General features: G+C 49.1%; 1 protein-coding gene across 1 annotated transcript; it reads right to left on the bottom strand.

Moving 5' to 3' along the window:
• Positions 1 to 8,293: 8,293 nt before the first annotated feature.
• DLX5 (distal-less homeobox 5) lies at positions 8,294 to 14,529 on the bottom strand. Its single transcript, XM_053258912.1, has 3 exons — positions 13,954 to 14,529; positions 12,073 to 12,257; positions 8,294 to 10,262 (listed from the first exon to the last, which is right to left on the bottom strand). The coding sequence occupies exons 1-3, from the start codon at positions 14,309 to 14,311 to the stop codon at positions 9,936 to 9,938; spliced, it is 870 nt and encodes a 289-aa protein (XP_053114887.1). The 5' UTR covers positions 14,312 to 14,529; the 3' UTR covers positions 8,294 to 9,935.
• Positions 14,530 to 15,641: the final 1,112 nt, after the last annotated feature.

The raw sequence follows: 15,641 nt of genomic DNA, 5'->3' as shown, positions 1-15,641 counted from the left end.
CCGTCAAAGATAATTACCTGTAATTTTCTTCCACTTTTAATACTAAAAAGCCATCTTTATTTAGATTCAGGAACAGGAAAGGCGAAACAAAAGAGGGAAATTATTCTGTTATTCATACACAAATTGCAGAGATGTAGGACCTAAAATTGAAAATTAACCAAAATTATAATGCTAGGAAGAATGGAAGAGACTTCTGAGGTACAGCTGGTTGTGGGGTTCACTGAATTATTCAGAGTCGTGTTAGAGAGAGAAAGCTATCATACATTTAAACCGAGGGTAGCCTTTCCTTTTGTAGGGAAGCCAGCCTATGCATGCAGTCCCCAAAGATTTCCTGATGAGAGGTAATCCTAAAACCAGTTGAACCACAGGAAAAGTAGGCTGTTTCAGCCTGAGCCACCATCCGGTCCTTAGGGCTGAACTCCCCATTCTCATCACGCTTCCTAGAAGTGAGAAATACTGACATTCATTGGACCTTAGTTTCGAGGGAAAGTGAACGTGTTTAGGAGCAGGGAGGGAGCATGCAGGTCTCACCCTACTGAAATCATTAACACAACTCCCATGAATTGCAATTGTGATTGGGCCACACATTTCAATCCGCTTAATATTTGGGTTTCACTATGGTCTTGGAGGGGCATGTTTCATCCAGGTATCCTCGTGCACACTTCTGTGTTTCTAGAGCAGCCTATCTCCCAGGACGCTTCCTAGCCACCACACGGTAGCATAGCCTGGATTGCTCGTTAACCTTGTCCTGGACTGCTTTTCATTGGACCTCGATGGCTTTGTCCATCTTATTTTGTCATAAAGCTTCGGGTTTTTTGGATAGGATAGATGGGAGGGAAAATGGATGGGAAAGGCATTTATTTTATTTTATTCCCATCCACCCCATTTTGCTGCTTTAAATCAGTTGACAAGTTAGATTTGGACGTGTCTTGTTCTTTTCTTTTTTCTTTTTAAAGAAAACTCAGCTGAGTAGGTGTAACACTGGGCCTTGATAGTACTGAGCTGGTGAGCCATGAGGACCAAAAAGCATTACCTGGCTGTAGCTAAGGGAGAAGAGCGATTCGTGGAACAGCGTCATCTATAGATAGTAGAGGGGCAATTCTTCCAGTCAAGCAGAATTCGGCGCTCAAAACCCGAATGTCTTCAAGCTGATCGTCAGAAAGCTCATAATATCACATTGGGTAAACAGAATACTACCACCCCTGCCCCCGCCAGCTCGAAAGTCCTTCAAAGTTCTGGTGTGCATGCATATAAATGATCTCTCCATCTCTCTCTCACCCACAAAATTCTATTTCCCATGCCCAGAAATAAATAGAAAGGGATGCTTAGAAAGATGACGGGGTGAGGATAAACACACACGATCACACGATGGGCTAAGGGGGTGTATGTTGAATAACCCGCCTTCTATTTCCAGTGGGGTAGGTGTGTTAGCCTGCTGCAGCAAAAACAAGGAAGAGTCTTGTGGCACCTTAAAGTCTGGCACGTTTATTGTAGGGTAATACATTGATTCGTCCTCCTTAAGGTGTCACAAGACTCCGTTGCTTCCATCTTCCGTCGAAATCAGTGGCAAAACTCCCGTTGGTTATAAGAGGAGGGATTTTGTCTGATTAATCGGGACCCCAAAAGCAAGCAGCAAACCTACGCGGACGTCAAAAGAAGGGCAATGCATAACAGGACAGAGAAAGAAAACCCACTGTGTCCAGCCAGGCCAGATTTTCAGCACTTTAAAATCCAAGCAACCGGGATTTAAACAGCTTTAGGGCCCAATCTTCCGCAAGCTTGCTCAGGAGTAAGGTCCACTAGAATGAATCCTGATACTGCTTTCAAGCGAGCTTAGCACCAAACCAGAGCTGCGAGTCTATGAAGTAAGGCCCTTTTAAATAACGGGATCTACTTCCAATAAAAATAAAATGCTTAGGGTAGGAGAGCAAATTGGTTTAATACTCGACTTCCTAACTCCATACCTTTAGGATTAATCGGCATTTCGGCATTGCAAGTCGGTCTACTCTCCTGGGTCGTGTGTCCGGTTGATAATTTTGAAAAGTCGTTATCCGAAATGAAAGGATCCTAACACTGAAAAGCCAGAGTGGGGATCACATCCCGAATTTCAGGCATGTGTACCCCGAAATAAGTACCAAGCTCACGGGGACTTACTCCTAAGTAAATATGCACAGGACTGGAGCCTTTGGGGTCTCTCTCTCTCTCAATAAATGTATTTAGAATTATGTATAAAGCCCCAACACACAGAGAGACAACACAAGCCAGCTCGCACACTGGACTAATCCCCATGCAGCATGAGAAATACTTGGAGAAAGCGGATTGAACCTCGAAACCCAGAACTAGCTTGTAAAGCTTCGTGGGATTAAGGAGGAGAAAAATAAGTTACCTCCTAGTCATTCCTTAAAGTTATTCTCAAATGACACCTCTATCAGGTTGATACATAATGCCCCCCCTTAATCTTACCGGTTTTGAGACAGACACCCCCCCCCCCACAACACACCTCCCCTACGCTCCTTCTTTCTGAACCTCTGAGTCACTATTAAATCAAAAAAGGAAAAAAAGGGGGAAAAAGCCATCCCATCCGGAGCCACCACACCAAACTCTACCTCCCGGAATAACTGTAGTAGGCAGGAAAACACAAACAAATGCTAATCGTCGTGACTCTGTTAAACAAAGGTCTAGTAAGAAGGTGGGGGGAAAGCATCATAAAGAGCAGTTTAAAAAATAATAGTAATAATAACTAAAGCAACCATCCTGATCGTGTGAAAAACTACGTCTGAAGGGATATGCGGAAGCCGAGGAAAGGTTAAAAAAAAAACTTACCCCCGTGCAAATCTGTTAAGCAGAGACGAGGGTCTAAGGAAATGTATAGTGAAGAGAAGCAGTGGAGAATATTTTTCTGAGTCTCAGGGCAGAAGCTCTTTCTCTATATTCTTGGTTGACTGAGCATATCCAGGTGTGAAATTGTTTGCACACCCCAGCACCTCTTATATTGCCAGCAAAATTAGCTGTTATTACTGTCACTGTTTAGTGATGGTTAGCTTGATAAAAAAAAAAACCGCTGTAATCAAGACCTGGCGCATCTTTGCAAATTACAGATAATTGTAAACGTCCAGATTATGATAATAGCATCCTAATCCAGCCTGCAATATAATTATTACAGAGTGTTACATCTGAAACTGTCCAGTAGGGCTAATTCGGCCATTATTTAGACCTCTTTTTCCCCCCACTACAAATGGGTTGCTGAGCTGAAAATGTACGATTGTAATTTCACGGGGCACTCAATGAGTAATGATAGAGGAAGAGGGGGGAAAATACAAAAGTGAAATGTGAACAGGAGCGATCAAATCAAACTCGGGAGGACCAAAAAAAAAAAAAAGGAGTCTGGGTTGATTCAGGGGGGAGTAAGAAGAGCGGGAATTAAGAACAGAGCAAATCAGGGGGCTGCGGCGTTACGTGTCCAAAGCTCGGCTCGTGGGGCGGGGGGGAGGGGTTGTTGTGTATTCAGAACCCGGTGCTTCTGTATGCCTCTGTGAAATCGCGGCGAGGTCGGCTCATCTCCTACTCCGCAGCCGGCGGAAAGGAGAAGGCGGCTTTGGGTCTCTCAAGACCCAAGAGGAAAGCCAACGTAGATAAGAACCGACCACTTGCATCCTGTGCTTGAAGCCTATGTGGAACCAAATGCCGGTGATTTTTATTTTTATTTTTTAAACTGTGCTGGATCAGACCGAGGGTCCATCTAGTCCCACTACCCTGTTCCCAGCAGTGGTCAGCCGCATGCTTCCAGGAAGCAAGAACGGCATGAAGGCAAGAGCCCTCTCCCACCCATCCCCACAGCTGTCCCAGCACCTGGTCTTCAAAGGTGTATTGGCTCTGAAAACCGAGATTCCGATGAGCTGTCACAGAGCGGCATAGATTCCTATGGAATCTTACCACTGAGTTCCATTGATTCCGGATTCTCCAAAGCACTTGGGAGGGTGATTCATTCATTTCAATGAGATTTACTTCCAGGTGTGGGTGCCTATGAGCAGAGGTGCTCTTACCCCTGGACTTCGGGCGAAGTCCAGGGCCTCCACACCCCTGGGGCCCCCCAAATTCTCTTTAGCCTGCCCTGAGTGGTGTGGCGTGTGCCCTCAAGGACCTAGGTGTTTAAAAATGATGCTTAGCTTGGGGGGGGGGGAGCGGGCGGGGCTCCAAAGGCCTTTGGTCCAGGCTCCAAAATGGCTTAGGTGCACCTCTGCCTATGAGGATCGCAGCCTTCTTTCCAAGTAAGCTATTTAGGATCAGAGGATGCGTCTCAGAGGGGGTTCTGCAGCTCACTTCTTTTTTTAAAAAATGGATTTATTTGAACAGCAGTAGTACCTATGGTGGTGGTTATTGTTGTTATTCTTGCCATGTCAAGTTGGATTTCCTTGCGACCTGTCTCCCAAAGACTCGTTTTGCTCGTTCGCATTCCCTCATTGGACAAGCCCTTGGGAACCCCAAAGGCAATTAGCTGGGTAGGTCTTAATTGCAATTCATTAAACAAAGCAGCTTGTCGAAGATTAGCGCTCTGGTCTATTGTCCCTGGTGTTTAGTGTACATGCCCAGTGCGCGAGAGGCCTTGCTTTGGCGGTTCCTTATTTGAACCATCAAAGGAGGTACTTGATATATAATCACTCGCACATACAGACATATTGAGAGAGAAAGAGAGAGAGAGGGAGATTCAAAGCCACATATACTTGGAAACATTTCCATTGCAAGGGCGGCAAGCGGCTTTTAGAATCGCGGTGAGGATAAGATTCACATTGTGTTCCTGCACTGGATTGTCTGGAAGCCATTCCCTTGGAAATAAATCGGACGTTTCCAAACGTAGCCTTTCGGATCGGGGTCTAAATCTGCGACGCGCCGTATACGTACTCGGAGGCAACGATCAATAGGGTGCTCCAAGCCAAAGGAGGCTGGTGGCGAGAGAGACCCAGGCGGAGCGGGGCTCCCTAAGTATAAGCGTGTGCATGGGAACTTGTCTTGGTGGTGTTGCATCAGCACCCGGGTTTTGTGCACCACACCGGCCTTAACGGGAAGCCACCTGATTGCTTCAGGCCTTGGGCTTTGGGGACCCGCCGTTTAGGCAAGGACTGGAGTCCTTGTCGCAGCCCACTCCCCGCATGCCTCCAGAGCTGATCTTGGACTGGGATCCCAATTAAAGCAAAAGAGGAGGAGGAGGAGCAGGAGGAGGGCGAGTTCTCGGTTGCGCAGAGAGACAATAGGAGCCGCACGTGGGAACTCCTTTGTGCTTGGACTCGGATGAAATTGGCTCCTTCTTCCAGCCCTTTGTGCTCCCTCCCTGGCTGGGTGTTCTTTGAGCTTCCCCGACCTCGCTCGGGGTCTGTTCTCTGAATGGTGCGTGCGGGGGCGTAGGTTGGGAAGAGGTTCGCGTGGAAGAAGGAGCGTTTTAGCAGCAGGAGATAAGGCAAGGGACAGTTTCCTAGGTAGTCGATCAGGGAGATCAGAGCCAGAAAATGAAACCCGGGTCTACTCCTCCGAGAGTTTGAGGGCCTGGGATTCCACACACTCTCCCCTCCATGCCCCCACCCCCAATTTCCACCATTGCTTTCCTTCCCCTCCTCCCCTCAGGTTCGGGAGAAAGAAGGGTTAAAAACCATCCCTACCACCCCCCACCCCCACCCCCCAGAGCCCACACTGCCGAGCACGAAAGCTGCAACCTGGCAGGGCGCAGCCGGAGCCTCTCCGCAGAGAAGACATTAAAAAAGACTCCGGGCTTGTTAAGGTGTTTTCATTTGGTTAAAGGTCGTAATGTCTGGCATCTGGTGGCTTGCTATAAAAACTCGCTTCGGGATGCGGATCGGACCCCAGAAGATTTATATAAACTGGGGCAAGTATTTTATGCCTGGAAATCTAGGCGGACTGAAACCAGGGATCTGCCGCACCAGATAAGGTTCTGGGCAGAACCTATAAAGCCGGCTATTGCATTAAGGCAGGCAGGCACTGCAAGGGTGGCTACACGCACACACACACACACACACACACACACACACACACACACACACACACGGCTGGAGTCAAAGAAGGAGAAGGCATGTATGAGAGTGAGACTTCTATCTATATCTCAACAGGCCTGGCGTAACTTTCGGAGGCCCATTCGCCCATGCGAAAGCGGTCAGTGCCAGCAATGTTAAGGCGAGGGGTGCTGCGAGGACAAGTATCTACTCCGGAGACAGTGGCTGAGCAGCCCTACGACGTGGAGTAATCCAAGCTGAACCGAGTTAACCCCTTTGAAGTCCGGGGGACTGCAGCTCTTTAAACGTACTCGAGGCGGGGGCGCTTTCGTGGTGCTCCGGTTGATGTTGCCGGGGCAACATCACGGGCGGGTTGTGGACAAGTTTTCTAAATTAAAAGAATGCTTAACTCCGGGCGGGCCTTGAAATGGGATTGGGGGTTATAGATAGATAGGGGTCGAATTAGGACTTGCGGGAGGGGGAAAATTTACACAAGCCGAGTTAAGGTTAAAGAAAATCTCTCTCCCCCCTTCCCCTCTCCCCCCCCTGCGTCTGTAACTGTGTTATCGAGGAAGATGAGACGAGACCGTGGGGAAGATGCCCCCCTACTTTTCTGAGACCCCCTTCCAAACCTTCAGGCTGGTGACTGGCTATTTAGCCCCCGCCCCCCATCCTTTGAATTCCATGGGGCAGCTGCCATCCCAGCTCTCCTCTCCATCGGCCTTTTGAACCGCTTGGTGGGTCGCCTTGCTGCCGGGGGTGTGTGACCTTCCCTTGCCCAGGGAGAGCGCGGCAGGCAGGGTGGATGCGCTTGTGGCTGGCTGGCTGGGCGAGCTCCTGGGTGGAGCTCTAGCCCAGGAAATCCAGATCAAGGCCGGCGAAGCTTGCGGGCTGCGCTTTCTCTCCGCTCGCTGTCCCTCTCGAAGGCCCTGCGGCTCAGCCTTGGAGCCATTCGGCACCCACAGGAATGCGTCTCCTCCCGGGTCTCCCTCCCGCCGCCTCCCCACACCCCCCGCTGCCGCGGCTACCCCGCTCCACATGGAAGTGACGGCGAGGGAGCGAGGGAAGGAGGGAGGGAGGGAGGGGGAACAATGGAAATAACAGCAAACCCCACCCCCACCCCGCCAAAGCAGACAGCTATCTCTTCACCAAGGAAGGCACAATAGAGCGATTCCCCTCCCTCCCCCCTCCTTCCCTGCCTCCGCAGCACGCTGTCTCCCGGGAGAGAGGGATCTTCTACAAACGCGTCTTCAGCAATGCATATACACCTTTTGGGTACACTGGCGTAGATTTCATTGATGCCCGCAGGAACAATAGACTATGGAGATCGGAATGCAGATTTGGCTTGGTGGGTATTCACGGCAACTGGGAGGGTTCCGTTTCTTTTCAACAACCTGCATTTAATGGCTGCATAATCTGCCATAAGTGGACGGGATCATGAGGGCTAGCGCCATTTTTAGACAGGGAGATGAGGAGAGGCGCGGAAATGAGGTTTTAGCGAAAGAGCCCTTGATACTGTAACCGAACAAGTAGGTGCGTGCAGCCTGATCGGCAAAAGGGCTCTTCCCTTGAATCACAACCCCAGACGAAGCCTGTGCAAGTAACACGGGCAATGTGGACCAGATAGAACAAATAATAATCGAAATAATAGCCTCGCTTCCTTATGCTATAAAACATCACATTCCACGTTTTTCTAACGTCGCCCCGTCATCCAAACAGATTAACTGAGCAAAGTACATTTGCCAGTCAAACATATAAAAAGGAGAAAAGACGTCCCGATAATTTTCCAAAAAAAAGAGAAAGAAAGAAAATAAGTAAATGGTTTTCAAAGCGTCCAAAGGGTTATTTTAATGACAAGCAGGCCACTTAAAAGGCCGGAGTCGAACAATGTTAGAAACAGGGAAATCCCCTAATATGTTACAGATCAAACACTGCAGAAGATATACCTGTTCTGTTAAATTTAAATGGAAGCAACAATCAGAGAGAGAGAGAGAGAGAACACAGAATCCAGACCACCTCTCCCCACACGCATCAATAAATGCTCTGCCGCTGGGTAGAAGGGGGGGGGGAGAACAATGGAGGTAGGCATACTGCGTATCCCCTCATTCTTTCTCTCTCAAAACGCAGGAAAGTTCTCAAAGAACAAAGATCTCCTCCTGTATTTATAGAAATCAACTGCTCTTCTCCCAAACCTCTTACAAAACATCCAAGCCTGGCTTCACTTAAAAAAAAAGTTAGCATGGAAGACAAAAACTGGAATCGGGGCGGGTGGGGGGAGAAGAAAGGAAGGGGAGGGGGAGGGGGAGGGAGGGAAGCAGGACTAGAGACAGGTAAATTTGCTCGAGGCTACAAAGGCTGCCTTTTCAGGTTTTGCCTATAAACGCTGGAACATCTCTTGCTGAAATCCTCAGATGACAGGATGTAATTTTTTTAAAATGTTCTAATCCTCTCTTAATAATAATAATAATAATAATAATAATAATAATAATAATAATAATAATAGAACCCTCTGTCACATTTACGGCTGCTGTTTTACCACATGATGATTGCCCTAGTTACATTGGCTGGTTTCGAAGGCAGCAGGAGAAATATAGAACCAAAGACGTTTTCTATGAAAGACGTTTTGCAACCTTTCTGAAATCGCTTTTCGGAAGGCCGTCAGCCTGGCCAAAAGGCGATGAAAGGGAGACTGGTAATTTGGGGAGGGGACAAAGAGAGGTCTTTTCACTCTCCAAGAAGTCGCCAGCATTCAATAGTAGCCACGCCATATATTGCTGCGCATCCCTGTGAAACGCTACGAATAAATGGCCTCTGGAAAGCCAGTCCAGGACTTTCCCCACTAGCCGATCGGCGATCGCTTCCTAGACGCCCCAGAATTTAATTTTCTGCGACGTGGGGGTGGGGGGGTGGGGCGGGGAGAGGGAGAGGGCCTTCCATCGCCACCATTCGTGGTGGCTGCGCGGCTCTACGTTTTAAAGGGTTGGTCTGACGAGCTGGCACCGCTCGCCTTTGTTTAGGAGCTTCTTTTGAAGGAACGGTTATGTGTGCAATTAGTTGATGGGATTCTGGCTTTCTACCGGATGATTGCTTTTATCGTAGAATTCAGATGAAGGGGAGACAGAGTAAGAGAGAGAGAGAGAGATTTCTGTCTTCTACTTAAGGGTAGATTTTTAAAAAATAGTTTCTTTTCCTCGAGGTCATTTTGCTTCCGGTGTCACTTGCCTTTCTAAAACTTGCTGGCCATAAGGGGAAAAAACAGAAACAAACATGGAGGGGCAATCTTTAACATGCACCCTTTCCTACATCTCCACTTGAAGCTTTCCCACGAGCAAGTGTGTGGAGAATCGGGCCCTACACAACAAAAACAAGCAAACGAAAACAAATTCCTTTCGAAAGGGTGTGTGTGTGTGATGATGGTGGTGGTGGTGATCATCCCAGCCGCCCTCCCTTAGGTGGCTTGTCCTCTGCCTTTGGCAAGTAGAAAAGGGGAAGAGGTGGAAATGTATCCTTATTTTTTTCAGTTGTCATGGTGGAAATAATTTTATTTATTCAGAATATACAGTTTAATTCCTCTATCTACACTTATTTACAGGGTTAAAATGACATTGAAAAAAAGTCTCTGGAAAAAAGTTGAGGTCATAAGATTTCAAGGCACCTTTGAAAGTGTCCACAGCTGACGAAAAAACAAAACAAAAACAAAATCCAAATCAAAAGTCCGTCTGTTTAAAAACAAAACAAAACAAAAGGGTGGGGGAAGTTTCCTTTGAAATGCAATAAGTTACATGCACAAGCTTTACACATTTCATCTTGTATAGTTTCCTTTTCCTTAAAAAAAAAAAAAAAGGTGTCCCCATATGCATTTTTCCGTTATCAACAAAACGCAAGATCCAAAAAGGTAAACGAGGGCAAGGACGGATGGTTTAAAGGGAACCTAGTCTAGTAGATTGTCCCAGCAGCCAGAGCTAAGGGGTGTTGTAGAGAAGTGTGGGGCTGCAGGTGGCCATTGAGGGAGTTACCACTGGAGTACCAGGAAGAGGAGTTCTCCAGGTAGGTGGATGCGGGGGATGGATTGGAGGTTGCCCCGTGAGCGTGAGGATGGTGGCTGAGAGATCTGGTGGTTCCCTGCGGTTCCCACACTGCAGGAGATTGTGGCGAGTTACAGGCCATGGGGTCGCTGGCGCTGGGGCTGTGCTCTGGAGGCATCTCTCCATTCTTCATGATCTTCTTGATCTTGGATCTTTTGTTCTGAAACCAGATTTTCACCTGAGGGAAGAAGAGGAAGCAGAAGTGAAAAAAAAAGTATGGAGATGATCCAAATGGACGGTTAGAAAGAATGAACGCTTAGGAACATAGGAAGCTGCCATATACTGAGTCAGACCATTGGTCTGTCTAGCTCAGTTGCTGTCTTCACAGACTGGCAGTGGCTTCTCCAAGGGTGCAGGCAGGAATCTCTCTCAGCCCTATCTTGGAGAAGCCAGGGAGGGAACTTGGAACCTTCTGCTCTTCCCAGAGTGGCTCCAACCCCTGGGGGGAATGTCTTACAGTGCTCACACTTCTAGTCTCCCATTCATATGCAACCTGGGTGGACCCTGCTTAGCTAAGGGGACAAGTCATGCCTGCTACCACAAGACCAGCTCTCCTCTCGCTTAAAAAGAGATGGGGGGGTGTATATTGGCAGCTCAGTTCTAAACACATCAACTTGGATATAATTACTTCCCAAGTAAATGGGCTGAGGGTCTCAGCCCTACTCTCTGCTCCTATATCTATCTACTCATAAGAATGTATAAGGAGTGCAGCAGCCCAAAGAAGTTCCATTCAAATAATTCAGACTTGCTTCCGAACAAATGTGTTTAGGATTAAGGCGACACTTAAAAATAAGGCCAATTATTTTTTTTAAAAAAACTTTCGAAATGATCCTAAGCACGTTCACAAAGACCCCAAGAGCTCCCTGAAATCAAAGGGACAGTGAAAGAAAGAAAGAAAGAAAGAAAGAAAGAAAGAAAGAAAGAAAGAAAGAAAGACTCCATTTCCAGTTATCCCAGTGATTCCGATATTTATATCTTGTCCATTAACTAGAGTTTGCCTCTTTTGCGCCCCCAGATGCCAGAAGAGCAGAATCAGGGTCCTGATCATGACAAATCACATGCACCCCCGCTTATTTAGTTTTGGATATGACGTCTGCCTTCCATCCTGCAGGAGCGGTCTAAAACATTATTTATATGGGAGAAAAGAATGCAGGAAGAATGCAAAACAAGGAGAGGCGTGTGGGCATCGCTGCTGGATTCCATCTCCCCGAGAAAAGGAGTCGAGTAGAACTACATTATCCCCCCCCCCCAGTTGTACACCCTCAGCCTAAACAACAACAGTCCTCAGTCCCCTGATCATCCCTTGCAGACAACAGAATCTTTCCTTGGACTAGACTTTTCTGACAAGCAGCCTTTCCTGGGACCAGCAGCTGTACTGTATAAGCGAATAAGGCAGAAGATCCCCCCACGTGCAGTGTCCCCTCCCCGCGCTTCCCCCCGCTAAGTGCAACAAGATTTAAAAGCCTGCAGTCAAAAAAACCCAACAAAACCCCTTCACACTGCAATCACGCCGACTTGGAAGTCGTCAACCCGAGTGGCATTCCCCCAAGATGCATGCAGAAGTACGCGCCACTGAAATCGGCGAAATCTACGCGCAACTCTCCCATCCCGAACTTAACCTAGCCACATCTTTCTTTCCTAGGAAGCAGGTGCTAATTCTTATGGCGTTCGATATAGGAAACTGATTTAGGGAGGAGTAATTCTCCCGCAATCTTGCAAATAAATACGATTGGGGCTGGGGCGAAAAACCAAAGGAAAAAAGCATGGAAGAAACCAGGACTAAAAGGGGGAAAAAAGGATCTAAATTCTTTCTTTCTTTCAACCAGAGAGATAAACGAGATTTGTTTTTTAAAATCCGCTCTAGGAGCAGAACCAGGCCCTTCTCGTAGGATGCAATGGAAAGGAGCCGGGTGCATTTACAGGCGGGCACCTGGTGGCCGAGAAAGGCCCTGGCAAGGCGACGAGGGGCTTCCCAGGCTGTGGCCTACCTGTGTCTGTGTCAGGCCCAAGGACGCAGCCAGCTCGGCTCTTTCCGGCAGGGCTAAATACTGCGTTTTCTGGAACCTCCTCTGCAAGGCCGCCAGCTGAAAACTGGAGTAAATAGTCCTTGGTTTGCGAACTTTCTTTGGTTTGCCGTTCACCATCCTCACCTCCGGCTCGGCCACATCTTTTTCTAAAGAATCGCGGGGAAGGGGAGAGAGAAAGACACGAAGGTTAGAGCGGGTCGGGCAAATACAGGCAGCGCCAACAAGGAGGATAGGCCAGGATTTCACCCGGTGACCTCGCTATGCCAGCAGCCACGTTTATGTCTCGCGATTCTGTTTGGGCTGCGGAGATCTTGGGGAATGGGGGTGGGGGGTGTGAGTGGGAAATTGGCAAGGTAGGGACGGCAATAATGGGACGATTTCTTATCAAGGGAAGATGCTGGAGACAGAATTGAGCAGCATGCAGCCTATGGTCCACATGCGTATGATGTTTTATGACTAGTCCGAAAGCTATTTGGCGGATCCCTATAGAAAGGAGACAGAGGAGAGGACGTTGGGGGTGGGTGGGTGAATCACGTTGGATTTTACATGCAGCGTTCTAGTGACTAAATAACAAACATGCATGTCTCAGGCGTCCACACATCACGGCCTCGTGTCTATGGCCTTCTCATGCATAAAGACAGACAAGCACTCCGTCTCTCCACCCCCCCACCCCCCGAATTCCAGTTTCATGAATTCAGCCCAACCCAGACTCCGCAGGCAGGGACACGCGATTTTGAGGTCTGGAAAGTTCAAAGCTCCCCACCACCACCGCCCCATCATCACAAGAAAACAGTTCTCCTTCATTTCAGCCGAAAGTAGCCAAATCCGGCCCGGACAGAGAGTCGATTATATAGAATAACAATCTCGCCGCCGATCGGCCAAAGCGGGGGAGAGGACTGTTATGGATGGGGGGTGGGGGAGAAAGCGGGGTGCAGATGCGTCTGGGTCCTTTTTACAAATACTTTAAGCCGCCACTCGCATTTCTCCTTCCCTTTGATTTGATGAGAGCGACAATCACCCGTTTCAAGAAACACACAGGCACTCACAAAACAAGTAGGAGAGAGTGGGACGACGAAAGCATTTTTTTTTTTAAAAAGATTTTTTTTGGAGTTGCAGAGAATTAAACAAAAAATATTGAAGACTCGAAGACTGCGTTGAAATTGCTCCTGGTCACTTTCGGATTGGCGAGGGACGGATTTGTTCCACAAAGGTTGTCTGTGGGCGGGGAGGAGGACCGAGCAGCCCCAGCGTAGCTCTGACTTTGCCTGAGTTTGCTCCTTGAGGAACCGCAAGGAAGCAGCTTAACCGCGTTTCTGTCTGTGTGGCATTAATTCCTCATCCAAGTTGGGATGTTAATTTTAGTAGGAGAGCTTTTTTTGGCGGGGGTGGTGGTGGGGAAGACGGATGAGGTCAAATCAGACCCTTCCCTTCCACATTCACCCGCCCCCCCTCCCAAAAGTGGTTGTTCCTGCTTAGCGATTTGGAAAAGCCCCGAGATGTTTTCCCAGTCGCTTGCAACAATGTCTTCACTGGAGAAGCGCACCGATCCGGAGTTGGGGACACAAAGAAGAATCCCAATTTTATTCTCGCTCTCGCTCTCAATTCGATGTGGGATGAGGCTTTGAGGATAAATATGCTTCCGTGCCCCCTCCCAAATCCGGATTGAACATCAAAGGGGGAAATGGAGGGGTCTGAAATGGCATCCCCACCAGGATCTCAACGGATCCCAGATCCTGAGGGGATCCTGTCCTATGCCACGCTCTCACACGAACAAAGCCGTCCTACCCTACCCCCCACCCCAGTAGACTGCCTCCCAGCCGCCCGGCCCGCGCCACCTCTCACCTGGCTGGCTGGCCGCGCTCGGTGCCCGGTTGTAAGCTCCGGTGTACTGGTGATAGGGGCTGGCGTAGCTGTAGTCTGCGTAGGCTTTGGCCGGGTAGCTGCCCGCGGAGCCGTTCATGCCCTGGTACTGATACTGGTAGGGATGGAGGGCTTTGCCGTAGGAAGCCGAGGAAGGCGAGCAGTAGCCGTGCGGCGCTCCTCCCGGGGAACTGTAGTAGTCGGGATCCGTCGCCGAGGACTCGGGTAAAGTTGGCGACTCCTGGGGCGGGTGGTGCATGGTGGCCGCCGCGGTCTGAAAAGGAGCCTGGAAGTCGCTGGTTCGGATGGCTGGGACTCTTCTGTCAAACACCCCTGTCATAGTGGGGAGGCAGGCGGACGGCGGGCGGGCGGGCGGGCGGCTGGGTCTTCTAGGCAGCCATGGCGGGGGGAGGGAGGAGGAGGAGGAGGCGGCGGCAGCAGCAGCAGCGGAGGAGGAGGAGGAGGCGGAGGCTGGGAGCTCTCTGGGGCTGCTTATAGCTCTGGCAGACTGCTAGCAGGGAGCGTAGAGGCTTGGTTAAATCCTTAATTGCGCTCTTACGCACAGCAGGGTGGATCGGGTTCCATTGGCCAGAGCAATCAGGAGCAGCGACACCCTAACTCGTCCAACTAGTTTAGCACAACAAAGCTCTCTGCTCCCCCCCCCCTTTGGTTGTTGTTCCATTCAACCTCCCCCCCCCCTTTTCCTTTCTTTTCCTTTTCCAAGGGAATACGAACTGCACCATTATCTGGGGGTTCTCTCCTCCAGCCAGGGGGAGGAAAAATGGGCTTTGGAAAGAGAGAATCGTCAAGGTTTATGCAGTACTGCACAGACAGAGGTAAAGAGTCCCTTGGAGGAAAACGAGGGCGGGGGCGCGCGCTAGTGGCTTCCCCCCACGAGTGAACCCTTGGCCCGCTCTTGCAGGATCAAGATGCAGGCGGAGGCTAGAGAGAAAGGGGTGACTCCGGACTCCGGGGGACGGAATGAGATTCTGGATGTTCTGAACCCAGCTCGGGCTGGAAATCCATACACTTCTCAGGCACAGAGAGTCCCTCTGCTTGAAGGGGATTCCTGGCAATGGTTAAATGAGGATTCTTCAACGATTTCCCGCTCCCCGAAAGCCACAGTCTTCAAATTGCGCAGGTGGCAGGTTATAATGGTCGGGGGCAGAATGGAGAAAGTCCCGAATTCTTACTCAGATATGGCCTTGGGAGAATCCCTAATCCCCAACCTCAGTTCTTCAGTCTGCAAAATGGGAAGAACAACGAGCCACTTGAAAGCGTTGTCGCGAGAATAAACAGAACAATTTCTATATTCGAGAGAGGGCAGTGAATTATTATGAGTAGTAGCAACAAAAATAAAAATAGGGCACTTGTGATTTGGAATCACTGAAGTCCGGGGGCCAATTATTCTGGGTTTCTACTATTTAATACGAAGTAAAACCAGGACCACGGCGAAATAAAATCAAAGCTAGATAGAGACTGCGTTCTAAGCAGAATTCTGCCGCCAGATGCGAGTGTCTGTGCCTTAATACATAATATGCACGTACTACGCACACTGACTTGGAAGTAAGCACCACTGATCTCAGTGAGACTTCCTTCTGAATAAACACGCGTGGGACAAGGTTGCGCGGGATGGACTGTGTTTACAGCGTGCGCCTCCACCCCACATC

The sequence above is a fragment of the Hemicordylus capensis genome, chromosome 6 (genome assembly GCF_027244095.1).
Source record: "Hemicordylus capensis ecotype Gifberg chromosome 6, rHemCap1.1.pri, whole genome shotgun sequence".
NCBI classification, from domain to species: Eukaryota; Metazoa; Chordata; class Lepidosauria; order Squamata; family Cordylidae; genus Hemicordylus; species Hemicordylus capensis.
Note: the sequence above shows the minus strand (reverse complement) of the source record. Positions and strands in the feature narration are given on the sequence as shown.

What these genes read in the sequence shown, in the direction of transcription:
- DLX5 (XM_053258912.1), bottom strand. Translation starts at nt 14,311, where the DNA reads ATGACAGGGGTGTTTGACAGAAGAGTCCCAGCCATCCGAACCAGCGAC. An exon ending in GAGCGCGGCCAGCCAGCCAG is followed by an intron (nt 12,258 to 13,953) that starts GTGAGAGGTGGC and finishes GCGATTCTTTAG; the next exon opens with AAAAAGATGTGGCCGAGCCG. An exon ending in TGGGCCTGACACAGACACAG is followed by an intron (nt 10,263 to 12,072) that starts GTAGGCCACAGC and finishes TTCTTCCCTCAG; the next exon opens with GTGAAAATCTGGTTTCAGAA.